This window comes from Xiphophorus maculatus, chromosome 7 (genome assembly GCF_002775205.1).
Source record: "Xiphophorus maculatus strain JP 163 A chromosome 7, X_maculatus-5.0-male, whole genome shotgun sequence".
In the NCBI taxonomy this organism is placed as follows: Eukaryota; Metazoa; Chordata; class Actinopteri; order Cyprinodontiformes; family Poeciliidae; genus Xiphophorus; species Xiphophorus maculatus.
Genome location: NC_036449.1, coordinates 3,181,429 through 3,198,246, shown reverse-complemented (window position 1 = coordinate 3,198,246; position 16,818 = coordinate 3,181,429). Strand labels below are relative to the sequence as shown.

The 16,818-nt window shown below is 37.5% G+C and overlaps 1 protein-coding gene across 1 annotated transcript in view; it reads left to right on the top strand.

Annotated features, from left to right (window-relative positions):
• LOC102230020 (potassium voltage-gated channel subfamily H member 8-like) overlaps positions 1-16,818 on the top strand; it is a 176,542-nt gene that overhangs the window by 128,985 nt on the left and 30,739 nt on the right. The window contains exons 4-7 of the mRNA XM_023337467.1: positions 855-994; positions 6,161-6,407; positions 10,970-11,127; positions 11,527-11,728. Coding sequence (XP_023193235.1) covers positions 855-994; positions 6,161-6,407; positions 10,970-11,127; positions 11,527-11,728 — 747 coding nt within the window. The remainder of the gene's footprint in view (positions 1-854; positions 995-6,160; positions 6,408-10,969; positions 11,128-11,526; positions 11,729-16,818) is intronic.

Genomic DNA, 16,818 nt, shown 5'->3' with positions numbered 1-16,818 from the left:
GTATACGTCGTGGTATCATTCCAAGTTGATTGTATATATTATTTTAAATTTAAATAAAAAATTTTAAAAAAACTTCGTGATAGGCCTTGATTTAAAGACTGTGTATATAAATTGGACTGTCTGTAAAATACCGTCCACTGTACCATACAGCTACAGCCACCCCTGCTTTCTTTCTTTCTGCACCGTCTAAAATGCTTAGGATCTCTCCTGGATGTTGTGAACAAATTTCATTTGCTTGTAGAGAATGAATTGATTTGGTTACATGGGTGGGTACTTTCCAAGAAAGACAGCATATTATGGGCAGGGGAACATCTCAAATAGGAAATGAAATAAACAAGAAGATATCTTATGACAGGGTGATGACTTAATCTACCCATTATGAGACTAAGCCCCCTGTTTAATCCATTTGTGTGCTTTTGTTTCTTTTTCCTGCATGGAGACCTTTGTTCATATGAAAGAAAAGATGACATGAATGAGGTTTTGTGGGCTGTTTGTCATTAGTATTGATTCTATTCTGTGGATACAGATATGGAGCCTGTTTGAATTGTACACTGACAACAGCTCCAGTCAATAAAGAGGCAGAACACAGGTCAATAAGAGGTAAGCTATTACCACAAAAGAAGTACGCGAACAACAGACCAGGTGGTTTCACCGACACTGCATCATTGTTACGGTTGACAGTCACCGAGTCAAACCGCATTATCTGTCAGTCACTAAAATATCGCTGTCAATACGTCAATCCTAGGTCAGAAACGGTCTGTTTAAAAAAAAATCAACATGCACAGGATCAGACAAATACTGATTGAAATTCTCTCTTTGGATTGAAAAGCAGCATGTCTCCATCTCATCCCCAGATGAGGAGACGGGTCTGCAGGTGCATCAGGTAACTCGCCCTCCAGGCTTCAACGCCAACCGGCGCCGCAGCAGAGCCGTGCTCTATCAGCTGTCAGGACACCTGCAGAAACAAGACAAGAGCAAGCTCAAGATCAACAATGTGAGTTTCCCAGCGTCGGCGTGGATGAATCTCTGCTGCTTTGTTGAGAGGAAAAGAATCTAAAGCTGGGTGGAAACCAGTCAAAAAGGCGAACGTGCTCTCCTGCAGTTAGAAAACTTTTTGACCTCAATCCAAAATATTTTCTAGAAGTTGCGGAGACTTGGGTAAGATGAGGCATTGTTTATATTTGGGATCATTAGATGAAGGTAGCCTTTGTTTAGTTTGGTCGCTAACTAACGCTGCCTTCATCTACTGGCTCAACTAACCTCAAAACTACTGTTTCAACTTTATTTGTTCCCACACCTAAAAGTCTACACTTTTATCTTCTACTTATGACCTCATGTCGTAGCTCATACATAGCACAATTGATATATGAAACAAATTTAAATATATCCATTATGATCTAAACACTGTTCTTATGAAGCTCATGATAGACTAAATTCCCTTTGAATAGAAAGGAAAAAAATCGTTTTTAAGAAATTAAAGTCAGACAAATTACCCAGGAGGGTCTACTTTCACTAATTTCATTAAATGATGCCTTCCTCCTAACTATTTGGTCACATCATCAGTGATTTTTTCACTATTTCTTAGAAACAAGGGGGTGGCTTGACATACATGTAGCTTACCCTACAGCATCATGTTTCTAAATTTAAAAATATATCAGAGTTTTGGCCCTTTTCTATGTTTTGAAAATTAGAAAAATCCAAACATCCTTTGAGCATAGTGGATAAAAATCCCACATGAAGAAAACATTCCTTCATACAGAAACTATCAATTAATGCCTCCACCAGCAGAACTCACTCATTGTTCTGTAAGAGTTTTCCAGCTCACAGAGAGAGGCATCTTTTTAAACAATCTCTCTAGGCTGAGACATCAGTAACTGCGTTTCCATTACAAGTGTGAGCAAAACGTTGTCAAAAAACCCACAATTTTGCAATCACGATGTTTCCATTAAATAAGAAACAATTCAAATCAAGTGTGAATAAGTTTGTTCACTCAATAAATCATTTGAAAATATGCAGCCCCATCAGCCTCCAACCACTTCCTGTCTTCATCTTCATCTTTTCTGACAGTAGTAACATGTGGTTGTTGATCATGCGACTTGTGTGATTTGAAAAAAGCATTCCCATCGTAGTTTTACAAAATGGAAAAATTTTAATTCGTCCAAAAAAAATAAAACCCACCTCATGTTTCCATTAAGCAAATTTAATTTCGAAATGTCAAATTGCCCAATTACAGTATATGCTCGATGTAAATGCAGCTATTGTTGTTATTTTTGCTTAAAACGTTCAAGCATGGAATAATAATAATATATACGTATATAGTATATATAATAATAAAATATAATAATAATTTAATAAACTTACAACATCCATGGGGGGGAAAACATCATGATATGATAGTCTACATTCTCATCCTTTGGTTTCTATGACACCCAGTAGGAATACTTGTTACCAAATAGCCTAAATTGTTTCCATCTATTGGTTGTTATGGAGATAAATAGAAAGAGAGCGGCTCCACTTGCCCCATTGTTCAGACTTACATAAATATTAATAATTATTTGGCAATGTGGAAAGTGCCATAGGCTTCCTGGTTCCAGCTGACTCCTGCAGCCTCGTCTTCAGCACGAGTCGCTGTTGCATTATGGGTTGTGTAGATGGTGTGGTTGGTGTGGTTGCCATATAACCTACTGGTGGGCCATCATTAATACTAGAATTATGAAATGATCAGTATTGTTTCGAGCTGCATGTGGCTAGCAGCCTTGAGCTTCACATTCTCTAAATATGTTTGAATTGAATTTGGAACCTGACAGAACAGGAAACAGGTCAGGTACACAACTAGAACCAAGACAAAGTCAGGAAGTTACCAAATAAATGCAGTTCAAACAGTTTCCAACCAGGAAGAACTCTGTTCATATTATCCATTATCCTTCCTTAAAACAAGATTCTCTTTAAACTCTGGGAGACACTTAAGAAATTCAAGGACAATCTGTATTTATCTTGCTAATATATGTCTACTATCCTTCAGAGTTGATCAATTTTATCTTTCAAAATATAGAACTAATGTTTGCTAATAAAATATGACTAACTCAACCAGTAATCTGTAATCTTGTTTTTCTAAGTAAAACGAAAAGATTGGTTTTCCATTATGTTCATCTCATTAGGCAAGGCTCTCTGTCGTAGAGAAGGAAGGGAGTCAGAATCTAGAAATACATTTTTTATTTGGAGGAAAACATGGAGGAATTGTTAATACCATAGTTATTAGCGTGTCCTGTGTAAAAGTTTCCATTGTCCCAGATCTGAAATGTCCTCCTCATGCGCTGTTGTTTTGTTTCTGCCGAATTCTAAATCTGGCTCTGTTCTCATCAAACAGGCAAAAGAAAAGCTTTTTCACTCAGTTTTCATTTGCATTTCTATTCTTCACTGAGAATGAAGAAAATGTCTGAGATTTTCCTGCTTAACATAAAGCTCTTTTTACACTTATATTCAACAATGCTCTCTGGGAAATAAGAGCTTTTTTCATGGCAAAGTCTTTGCCAGTCTACTCCATCTGTCTAATCACTAACAGGTATAAGGGAATAAATATTTCCTAATTAAACAATAAGAATCAAATAAATGCTGTGACACCTGAAGAACTGAAGACGTCCAGTAATTAGATTATGTCCTCGTTTCTTTACGCGTGGTATTAGACGCTGGAGGACATCATTTAGTCAGAGATATTAAAATGCTTTTCTTCGGGATTCATTCGTCTCTCAGCCAAATTAAAATCTCTTAAACCTTCAACAACTCTTCGTTCAGACTGAGAGGCAGCAGAAGATAAAATATCCAAACACAAGAAGGCAAGATGAACTCTAGTTTCAGAGCAGAAACTCGTTTTTTTTTTTGTGTGAGTTTTTTTGTTTTCTTCTTGCATGAGTTGTCGGTGTGCTCCAGTGCAGCCAGCAGCTCTAACCCCAACAGATGGTCTGCAGGACATGAGGAGTTTTTTCACATCTGGCTGAGTCCAGGTGGAAAGAACTTCACATTTTGCTGACTCGGGTGATAAAGACACTGGCAGAACTCTGTGCAGTTTGCTGCTGCTGAAATGTCCACCCTGGTTCTCATCTTCCTCGGTATTCAGTGGAGTTTGTGGTTAACTGTGACTGCAAGTCATTAATCCTTCCTGAGGTGTTTTGATAAAAAAAAAAAACTTGGCCGGAAATCTCCACTTTGTTCTGAACGAAACACAGAAGAGGTTCTGTGGTTTGCTCTGATTCAATTTTTCAAAACAAACTCTGTGTTGCTGCTATGTTTCTCTTTGTTTGGGAGAGAAAATGCTTTCTGTTAGCATGACAGCGCTAAAACCATATTTGGCGATGCTCTGTGTAATTGTCCTATCAATAACTGTGGAGTCTTAGATGGAGATCTAGAGGCTTTCTGCAGTTTATCTGGACCATTGGACAGTCAGACCCTGCTGTGAATCTGCTGGGACATTTACGTTTGGGAACATTGCACCTCTCTGGAAAGATTTGCTGTTGATTATAAATATTTCTCTATTTAGAATGAATTTTTCTTTGAAATGTAATGGGAAAACTTGAAAAGTGCTTTTTATTGAAGTTCTCTTTGTAATATTAAAAATCAGAATGTGAATTATTTTTGTGAACTAATGTGAATTAGTGTTGCACAGTGGATCCCCCACTTTGTCTGATAGAGGGTCATGGAGGGATTTGAGGGAGCAATAAAAATAAATACAAAACTTCTTAAGTGAGGTTTTATTGGCTGGTGGCAGTGGATCTGAAGCATGGTGGCAGTGATGCAGGATATTTATGATGTAGCCATGCGCACTGATGAGATGCTATCATCCTCCAACCACTTCCTGTTGTCTTCTTCTTCATGGTTTGCTCCAGTAGCAACATCCGGTTGTTGATCAGGTGACTCGTGATGCAAAAAACAGTGCTTCCATTGCAGTTTTGCGTAGTAAATAAAGTTTTATATGGCTTTTTAAAAAGCACCAAAACTTTTTATCAAAAAACAAGACTTTTTTTTCTGAAATTGGTATATATCCATTAAATGTTTTTTTTTTTTTTTTTTACCAAATGTCAAATTACAATGGAAATGCTGCTATTGTTAATTTGAGCAAATCTGATATTTACTGGGAGAAAATTTGTTGAATTGTTTATATTTGATGCAAAAACAATGTACATATTGACACATTGATCATAATCACAAGATTCCTTCTACAAGTTACGAATGCAGATAAAATGAAAGAAATGGTGAACACAGTTTAACAGAAAACAGCAGCAGAAGACTTCCTGTCTTCTGACGACTTTCGTAGGCAACATCCAAGGCTAAGGTAACCTTTTTTTACAAAGTGTTTCCTCATCACCAAAATCAACAGGTGAAGGTGAGGCAGCGCTCCATCAAGACTCCAGCACTTTCTCTGCCTTCACTTGACGGAGTTTAAACCACAAGGACAGCAAGACAGAACATTTAGCAACTTCAAACTTTTTAAACCCTGGGTATACTTTGATCCCGGTATCTTCTGCCGCCTCTCAGTCGGTGTAATTCAAACTGCTATAACCAGCAAATGTAGTCTCAAAGGCAAAAAAATATAGGATAACAATAACATGCGGCCCAGATCTGAAAGGGTTTAGAAAATCTCATTCTAAAATATTAGGCTGAACACTTTATCTCTATACTAAATGAGGACAAATCATGCAGTCTTAATTTTAGAAAAAGATTGTGTTTTGTATAATTCCCACAATTCTAGAGTTTTTGAGATGTGCTTAGATTTTTACAAGCTTTTTTGTAAATATAAGAGAGCTGCATACTATTTTTATCCTGTTTTTGTTTGGTTTGGGGTTTTTTCAGAACACATAAAAATCAGATGGGGTTTTAGTTTCTATTTGTATGGAAATGCTGAAAGTTGGAAGTTGTTTGAAGACACCAGCAGAGGCCTTTTCCCAAAGTATTTGACCTAATTTGTTCTGTGCTTTATACAAACTCATGATTAAATCCAACGGAAATGACTGGGTGTGTTTTTGGCAGCCGTATAACAGAAAGAAATTCACTTTCCATTGCTGATCAACTTTTGGAAATAAAACTTGTGAGCAGGAAGTAAAAGAGGCGACTCGAGGCCCTGACGTGATGTTGCCGTTAACAACCGTGTTCCTTTGATCCGATACAGAACATGTTTGGGCAGAAACCTCCGATCCCAGAGTACAAAGTAGCAGCCATCCAGAAATCCCGCTTCATCCTGCTCCACTATGGCACCTTCAAGGCCGGCTGGGACTGGCTGATTCTGCTGGCGACCTTCTACGTGGCCGTCACCGTTCCCTACAACGTCTGCTTCAGTGGAGGGCGGGACGAAGGCGGCGCCTCGAGAAGTCCACCCAGTGTCAGCGACATCCTGGTGGAGATCCTTTTCATTTTAGGTGAGAATCAACTCAATAAAAAATATATATATATTTAAATATACAGTATATATATATAGTTATAACTAGATCATTTTTAAGAGGTCAATAACAAATGAAATGAATAACTCGCTCATGTTGTTTATCTCCTACAGATTTAGTTTGATTTGTCACTTTCAGCAACACAGCAGTTTAAAGCCTTTGACATGATAAAAACACAAAAATACAAAGTCATGAAAACACCATAAAGCCACCAATACAGAAAACCAGAAACAGACGTTACATTTTGTCAAGTGCCATCATCAAAATGATCAACTGCACATTAAATATATTGGTCAATGTTCCAGTGAAGATGTGGTAACGTGATTTTCAACGAGCGAATAGATAAACCTTTGCAGCCGTGGGTCTGATCACAGGGGTGAGCAGCTGCTGAGCCGGGCTGCAGGTCTGGGTCGTGTTCAGCAATTAGCCAGAGCCAAACGTCACAAGACTTTACTGAGTTTTCTTCCCAGCAAACTGTGTGTGTCGAGTAATGCTAAAGCTAAATGATGATTAGTTGATCTATGCCAGTATATCATATTAAGGCCAATAAGAAGAATACTAATGTTAGGTTTTTATACCCTTTGCTAGTTAGTTAATGCCAGGAATAAACCTAATCCTCTTTCATTTCTGTGCAGAAGTTTTGCTCACTGTTGCTTTCCTCGGATTTAAAGGGAATCTTTATTTCTGCAATAGAAAGAGCAAAAAGTCAAGGAGGAGACATTAGAGCAGAGTCCAGCAGCAGGACGATGTTTCAGGATCTTCTCAGGTAAAGAGGGATTAGGACTTTCTGAGAAAAAGAGATCTGTTGCCAGCGTTTCTACAGATAGTTCAGAAAAAATCATTCACATTCCAACATGATCAATAATATAAAGCAATATTGTCAAAAAGTATAGAACAGTCAATGCAACTGTACTGAAAATTTCAACAGTTAACAACAAATGAAATGAACACAAGGAAGCAATAATGATCTGATGTAAGGTGGAATAAGAAGTATTCCACCTTTACTTATATTTAAGTAAATAAATTTGCTTAATGGAAATGCAGTTAAGAAAGTTTAGAAAAGTTTGAGTTTACACTTTAGTTTTTATACTTTCCTCTGCCTGCATAGTTCCAGGAATTTTATTTCAGCGTTGGTGTAGTGAGCAGTAAAAGGAAGCAACATGAACCGTTAGATTCTAGCTGATATGAAACCGGTTGGCAGAAAGTTGTTGGTCGTTGTGTTAGCCTCCTGCCGGTTGGAGGTCAGCCAATAATCCTCCATCTCCAAAACCTGTAAAGCTTTTTAATGATGCATGATGCAGTAAGACGATATGAGCCATTTACATCAGGCCATTACTTCTCACTGCCGACTCTTTTTCCAAGAAACCTACATGCCTCTTTGTTCCTGTTGGTGTAACTGCGAGCGTGAGATCTCTTCAGCGCACAATTAGTTTTATTGGAATGTTCACCGTTGGATTTATGGAAACCAACTGTGGCAAAATAGCAAAAAAAGAGTATAAAGTCCTGATCAGAGGTGTGTTATTGTTACCTCTCGGTATGGTAACATGTCCGTAAAAGTTTTTACTAAATGATCTAAAGCTGATGTGTTCTTGAACTCTTGCTTCGGTATATTGTTCTTTTAGTTAATATTAATTTTGATCAAAGAAAATATCTGGAAAAACTAACAAGTTTCTCTCTCACATAGCTCCAGTGGACTCATACTTCATCTGAAGTGCGGAAATCGACTGAGTTTCCATTAACTCTGATGGTCTTAGGAAAATGTCACAGTCTGACAGCAGGGCTGCGATTTTACAAAACAAATCTTGTAAAATCGCACGCAGGGTCAGTACGACCCCGCTGGACTGCGCGATGTGCGAAAAAGCTTGTGAGTTTCTGAGTGACCCTCGTCTCTTAAGACAGTGGGAGGGCTATAAAATTGGGCAAATTGAAATTACGTAAATAAATTTGCTTAATGGAAATGCGGTAATTTTGAAAAAATCCACGCTTTTCAATAAAAAGCTTTTGTGTTGGAAGGAGGGGGTTTTTCAGCCGTATCAGAATAGATCTATTTAGCAAAACTGCAATGGAAACACTGTTTTTGCATCACGCGAGTAACACGTTCTGATGTTACTGCAGGAGGAGCCATGTTGTGATGACTTTCTGAATTCATCACAATTCTATCTTGAGGAGTGGTGAAATCAATAATAATAATAATACATAAAATAAAAACATTTAATGAAATATTTATGGTGGTGTTTGTTCATATCTGAGGTCACATTCACTCAACCCATAACTTACGATAAATTCAAAATAGTGCACAGAATTCTTACTTTAAAAACGCATTGAGGATGAATATTCAACTTGAGTCTGAGCTCATATAAATCACTAAAAGCTCAAACGTGGCAGCTATGTTGCTGAAGAGAATAAGTACACACTGCACCAGAACTGCTCCAACACCCTCTGGCTTTCATCCTAATGAGGGCTTGCTGACGCTGGCGTTCGTACAGAAATAATGGAAAAGTTTCAAATAAATAAAAGTTTGTGTAAAAACAGAACATACACTTTTTTTTTCTGCCTTTGCTTTAACAAATGGAAACCCACAACATAAAGTGTGGGTATAAATTGCAATTAGCATGTGCATATCTCTACACTAAAGCTGAGTCTACACTGAAGGCATCATTATGTAACTTAGATATGCTTAACAAAATCACAACAGTGATGTTTTGCCTGCCTGCCTATCTTCTGAGATATCAGTCAACAGACTCAATGCAGAAACTACAACATTCCTGTCCAGATGCTGATGAATAAAAGCTATTCATACCAAAAAGAAGAAAGATATAAGAGTTTTTGCTGAATGGAAATATAACCACCATACTCATAAAGGTTTGGGCAGCAATGTTGTTCCAGTTTGTCTTTTACATGAATACTTCTAGCTATACATTCAGCTATGATCAAAATAAAGAAAGATAAATATTCTGAGCTGTTGTTCACAGCTCCAACTTGAAGAACTATTTTTCAATCATTCATCACACATACAGTATATATTGGTCATGAAGTCATTTACCAATGAGCATATGAGTTATGTAATCATGCGATATTTGCTACCATGCAGTAACATGTTTGTTATGACAGGAAAGTGAGGCTGAATGTGACATATTTAGACTGTCACACAGAAGCTCCATGTTATTGATTTTTGTCTGGCATGCAGACGAATAAAATCTTCACTTATGCAAATAAAAATAATATTTGATGTTTTTTATTAATATTATTTAAAGAAGCATGACAGAATACATGAAACTCCAATCTTTTAGTTGACGGTAAATTGCGAATAAAACTTCCTAGTGTTGAGAAACCAGACATATTTCCTACCTGTCGCTAGTTGTTTTCTCGTCTCCCCAGGTCCGTTAATGTCGTGTGTAAAAGTGAAAAAACAAAGACAACAGTTACTGTTAAACTTCACAATCATCCAGAATTTAATTCAAACAATCAAAATGCATAAAATCATATCAACAGCTTATCATAATCATCGGAAACCAAAGCCACAAAGAAGAAATTAATTACCTTAGAAAAATAGAAAAATGGAAAAATACGAAGACGCCTTCAGAGACACTGTGTGGCAGTTAAGACAGTTCCACCCCAGTGATCTGACTAGCTGTTGTAACTCAATTACTTTTATATCAAGCCGTGTTTCTATAGTCTGATGCGTTCTAACGTACAGTTTAGAGGTGGTCTCAAACAGCCCGTAAGGACGTGTTGCTGTTTGTACACCAGAGACACTTTCCCAGGGTACGAACATTTCATGTGTTCATTTCATACAGAAACATTTCACTAAAAGAAAGCGAGACCAAAGTTTATCAGCTATCCATGCTTTTCATCCCTTCAAACTGCCTCAAACTGGTAGTGAACTGCAAAGAACTCTCCTGACTTCTCCTCTGACCCAGTGCATCAAACAGCAGATTTTGATGATAAAAATTAGAACACGTTTCATATAATATCCTCAAGCTCTGATAAAACAGACATGAGCAGTTTCAACACCAAAACATCTGTTGCACTCAATATTTTCTGATTAGTTTTCAACTTCCTTAGTTATAACGAACTAAAACAATTTCCAGATGAATATACGACTTCTACACTCTTAAGAATGTGATCTAATATAAAAACTACTGATTAGACTCATTTTAATCAGATCATTATATCTAAGAAAAATGTTCTACTGATTAAGTTATATATTGATTAAACTATGAATCTAAATCTAACCTAAACTGAGGCCTACTCAACAAAATCATGATCCGTCTAATATTTCAACATGCGCTAAAGTTAAACATTAAAACTAGCATAATTAAACTAATATTTCCAACACTAGATATTGAAAGTTCCGGTTGTTATGGATAAATGGGCAAATATATATTTACTCACAGGACAGTTAAAGAACTGCGTACAATTAAAATAAGCAAAAATATTCAGGCGTAGATTTTAAATTTCGGACATAAAAGGTCAACAGAATGCTGCTTCATTGTTAGCATGTATCTGTTTTCTTAACAGCATGTTGTTGTTGTCCTCAGACATCGTGTTGAACTTTCGTACGACCTTTGTGAGCACGTCGGGTCAGGTGGTCTACGACGCCCGCTCCATCTGTGTCCACTACGTCACCACCTGGCTCTTTGTTGACCTTGTCGCTGCCCTGCCCTTTGACCTGCTTTATGCTTTCAATGTCACTGTGGTGAGTTCACTTGTGTAACCAGGACCTCTACAAATATTATTTTTTTTGTAGAGATTATCAAGGCAATTTCTTGACTATTATTTAATTTGTGTAAAATGACTGGATCATCCTTTCTTTCATATTCCTGTTGTACACAATCACATTTACTCTCTAATTAGTTTGGCTCACCTGCAAAGAATTCTAAAAGGTAATGAACCGAGGGCTAAATTAGTTCAGCTAAATGCTAACTGACTCATTGTTCAGTTTTATTAGAAGCTGAAAAACGTTGGATTCTCTATCAACAACAAATTTAGAGATCCAGCTGATAGATAAATGAAATAGTTGTCATTCTTCTGCTTTAGAACAATTGTTTGTTTTTCAGACTGACCTTTTGACCTCTCGTTGTGCCCCTGTGTGCAGAACTTCAGGGTCCACCTGCTGAAGACTGTCCGGCTGCTGCGGCTGCTGCGGCTCCTGCAGAAGCTGGAGCGCTACTCGCAGTACAGCGCCGTGGTTCTGACTCTGCTCATGTCCATGTTTGCCTTGCTGGCCCACTGGATGGCCTGTGTCTGGTACTACATCGGTCGCAAGGAGATCGAAAGCTTGGGCTCCACAGACATCGGTGAGTGGACACTTATACTATCCATGCATGTTTGTTCTTCAGTTCCTTGCAAGAACATATGCATCTTTTGGATGTATTTTATTAGAATTGTATGCGCTTGGCCAATGCTAAACCATATTCTGATGGGGGCGGGGGGAAAATGAGACATGGTTTTCACACATTTTACAAATTTAAAGGGGCAGTGTTATGTATTTTTCAGGTATATGGTGGCATTTTATAGCACAATCAATTAACTATGTTACCTTGAGCTGTTACAAAAGATGTGGCATGTGTGAAATATGGCTTAAAAGAAATTTGACTTTGTAATTTGATGCCTTGAAATTGGGCCTCTGTCTCTTTAAGAAACTCCTGATCTTTCTGAAACTCCACCTACAGGAAGTCATCACAACATGGCTCTTGTATTAACCCTTTAACAACATTTTTACCAGCATTTCACTGAGTAGTAGCTACTAGAATGAGCTCAGCTGATTCTTGGTTCCACCAGGTGTTTGCTAATTGCTGCTGGCTAGTCTGAAGGAACTGATTGGAGACATTATGAGTCAGGAGAGTCTTTGTGAGGCGGAAGCTCAGAAGCTTGGAAACTCAGAGGAAGAGTTTCGTCCTCAAAGGCAGTGCAAGGTCCAATCAGCTGCTTTGCACAGTTGGTTGCCACGGAGACTAAAGGACTTCTCAAACATGACAGAATAAAGGCAACACTCCATGCATGTTTTTGACGAAGGAATAACATTACAACCTGATAAAGCTTTAAAAAATTTGATTTTCCTGCTGAAATGTTGAAAGCTTAATGATGAATGCACCATAAAACGTCTTTCCTGTGCAGCTACAAACTTAAACTGCTTTGACTGAACATAGTTAGCATAAATGCCGTAGGCTGCATAGCAACAAATTAATTGAACATTTTTGGAAAATGCAGAATGGATAATTGTGACATAAAGGACAAATTATATATAAATATTTATAACATTGGAAGCATTTGAATTCTACTTTCTACACTGAAATTCACAGTGTATATGCTTGATGAGTCAACTGGGGGTTTGATTTAATAAGAAGTTAGTTATTCCTATTCCAACTCAATATTACAATTTTATTTTTATGTTGATGTTTATTCCTATTTTTACTTTCTTATCTTATTTTACCCTGCTGACATTTGTTGCTTACATGTTCACAATATAAATTTCATCATCATCATCAAAGCGAGAGCCTCCGCTGCACACTTTAACATCCAGTGTTGTGCAGGATCACAGTTTGAAAAACTGCCTGAAGATCAAATCTGATGAAACTGTTTATGTGCTACAACCTTGAACAGCCCTAACTGAACAGACCCATCATTTTTTTCATAAAATTGGCCAAAAACAGGAAATGATGTGATAATTCGCATGAAAAACACATTGACCAGCAGCACTGGTATTTTTCTTTGTCAGTTTTATTGTAATCACACAAATAATATGTGGGCAATATTCTTTTCCACCACTCATCATTTGTCATTGCTTTTCATCCATTTGTTCTCAAAAGGGGAAAAAAAACTGTTTTATAATTGCATTTCTAATCTTGGTCACATTGAAAGAATGTTAAAGATCTATTCTCTTCTATAGTAAAATCTTGATTTATATATATATATATATATAAGAAAAACTGTCTGAAAAAAACTTTGCTCACATAAATTAAATGAATCTTGACTTATCTTGGCTGTGTTTGCTTGTGCAATTACAAAAACCAAAAACAAAACAAACAAAAACCAGAGAAGCCACAATGTCTGAATGTTTTTCCATGAACTCCTTCCACACACTCCTCCTCTCTGTTGTGCCTGTGTGGAGCAATCACTGGAGAACCGGCCATGCAGACATGACTCAACATATGCATTCTAATCCTGATGCCTGACTAAGTCATCAGTCTTTCATTTTTATTGTTGAGGTCAGAGGGGAAACACAAACCATCAAAAAAGAAAATGCACTCCTACTATATTGTGTTGAACAGCCCAGGGCTGAAGTGCAGCAGTCTGGTGTGTTTCAGCACAAACATTCTAATGTGTGTTCAAGGCACCAGGTGGGGTGTGTTCATTAACCAGACGCAACGCAACGCTTCCGATGCGTTCTTCCTTTAAAGTGAGAATTTGCATTTAATCAATAATAATCATTAAACAGTAACAGGCTGAACACAGGTCTACCACACTGCACACACACAGCAGACACGTTACCGTCTGGTAGTATTTCAGATATTTAAAACAATAACTCGTCGATGACAACACTGGTCAACAGCCAAAAAATTGTTTTAAGGTCATGTTGTTGAGTTGAATCCAAAAGTCACATTGGTTTTCCTCAATCAGGTCAACTTTCTGAACTGTGGAGCAACGTGAGCATAAAAATGCAGGATTTGTTCTGACATCTGGATCGGTTTCCTGAGAATCTGGATCAGTGAGTGATGAGCAGGAGGAGAGATTCCATCAGGACCGAAAAGAGACGGAGAATTTTACACAATGAAGACGTAATGCTCAATTTACATGCACTTGCCCCTAAAAATATTTATTATTGAATTTACAGAAATCCAAGTTTTTAACATTTAATTAAAACACTCTGTTAGAACACAATTTTTTTTTTCTGTCCTAAGATCATTTTTGGATGAGAAATATTAACGGAAATTAATTGATAATGTCACAAAAATATCATCAATTTAGTCAGAAGATCAGATTTCTCTAAACCAAATTAGAATAAAAACCTGACCTTATTCAGAAAAATTGATGTCATGTTTGGCTCCAGTGGTGCAACATAGTCATAATTCAGCTGAAACAACATAGACAACTTCCAAAAAAATATTCTTCGTAACCCAGTGTTATTGACATTGACTGACATGAAAGACTTACATCTTCTACGTTTTTCAGTCATATCGTCCAGCCCTACTTTCTTTTATTGAGTTTTTTGTGTTTGAAAAGGCAGTTGTGGAAAAATACTCCCTTAACATTTTTAGTCTTTTTTTTCCCCCTTTGCCTGCAAAGCATTTCATATCCTTTGTTACTTTTTATTAGGTGTTTTTTGTCCTCCTTCGATGAGCATTGTTTTGTGATTAGTTCAGTCTGGTTTGCATTCCTCCCTAAGGTCCTGCTCAGGTTTGCTTCTCAGCTACATTCGACTTGCTTTAAAGACAAATCAAGAATCTGTAGTTCAAACTTTATAATTCCACAAGCGTCTCTCAGTGGAGAACGTGAAGTCCTGCAGGCGGTGTGAAACCCTGACTCACAGTCTGATGAACATGCACAGACACACAGACAGGGAGTTTCCAAGGGCAAAGGAGCAAACTTTAATCCTTTTGACTGTGACCTCAGGCGACACTCAAACTTTATGTTTCTCTTTTATATTTAGCAGCGACACGAGGAATACGAAAGACGCTGAAAATGAGTTAGTTCTCTGATCTGTGGACTACAGAGTGCCGTGTTTTCCTTTCCTTCTCTGATTTCAGCACAACTTGTCGTATCGTCCTCTCTCTATCTCCCATCTCATCCATTCGCTCCGTCCGATCTGTCATTATCCTTTCAGCGGAGCGGTGGTGTGCCACAGCTCTGCAGTCGGTTCATGTCAGCCGAGCCTCAATTGACCATTCAGAAAGGCCGAGGTAATCCAGGGGACAACAAAGAGCAGCCTGCGGCCTGACCTTTACGTGCCACCAGCTAAGATTCACAATGGAGGACTGATATCAGAGCAAGCATACGCTGGACTGTTCAGTCTGTCAGTCACTGGACAGCATTCTGCTGCTGCTGTGTCTTCACGTCAGTAATTTACAGACTGCAGAGCCGTAGCATGTGGTTGAGAGTTGACTCAGCCAGTGGAGAAGCAATACATCCTGTGTGATATAGGAGACACATCTTGGGATGTGGATGTTGTCCCTTTGAAATACAGATGGAAGTGGCAGGAAGGGTTGGTGCACAGAACTGATTTGACTTTCATCCGCAGGTGGTCACAAGTCATTTTTATTCCAAGCCTCCAATATTTTTGCTACAACTACAGAGTCGAGTCTCACACCCTCGAAAAACTGAAAGAAACATTTTCTCCTCAAATCTGTAACACTTAGGTGACCTCTAACCCAGGCATGACATAATACTCAACAAATCAATTAATCGCATGATAAATTAAAACAAACTCAATTTATAATTTAGTGTTTTTCTCTTTTTCTACCAAAAACATGGATGATAGAAGTCTTCAGTCTTGTGTTTTAGTCTTGACCGGCCCTTATTTTGAAGGATAGTTTTGTTTACAGAGACTACATGATTAATCTTATTCATTTCTGTTTTGTTTATTTATTTTGGATATTTAAAATGTTTTCCAGTTCCAGTGGTATGTTCATCAAAATTGAACATTTATTGATCTGTATGAATGTGTTATTGCTTGAAAATGGTCTCAAAACAACAATATTATCGCTTATCGCGATAATTTCTTGGACAATTTATCGTCCAGCAAAATTTGTTATCATGACAGGCCTGGTCTAACCCGACATCGCTGTAGATTTACATCTGTTAAAGGGACGTTATTGTGCAAAATCAACTTTTTTCAGCTTTACATCATTTTGTAATATTAGTCCCTCATCAAAACATACCTTAAATGTTGTTTTGATTATTTCATGCAAGTTTGAGAAATCATTGAATCTTTCATGGCAACTATTCATCTTCCCTGTGACTGCCCCATTCAGCTCCTGCAGACTAGTCAGCAGCAATTAGCAAACATCTGGTGGAGCTGCACATTTGCTGACCTTATTATAGGAGCTACTTCTCAATGCAACACTGGTAAAAACCTTTGGTAAAGGTTTAATAGAGGAACCATGTTGTAATAAAGGTGGAGTTTCAGAAAGAGCAGGAGTTTCTTAAAGAGACAGAGGCCCAATTTTAAGATGTTAAAATATGAAGTTAAATTTCCTTTAAGACATATTTAATATGTGTATTATCTTTATAGCAATTGAAGATAACATTGAACATTTGAATTTCGTTGTCCTTGTGACAATGACAATAAAGATTTATCTTATCTTATAAATTACTCTATTGTGCTACAAAATGAACACTGCCGCTTTAATAAACAGTTGTCTTTTAACTTTTAATAAAATATGGAATC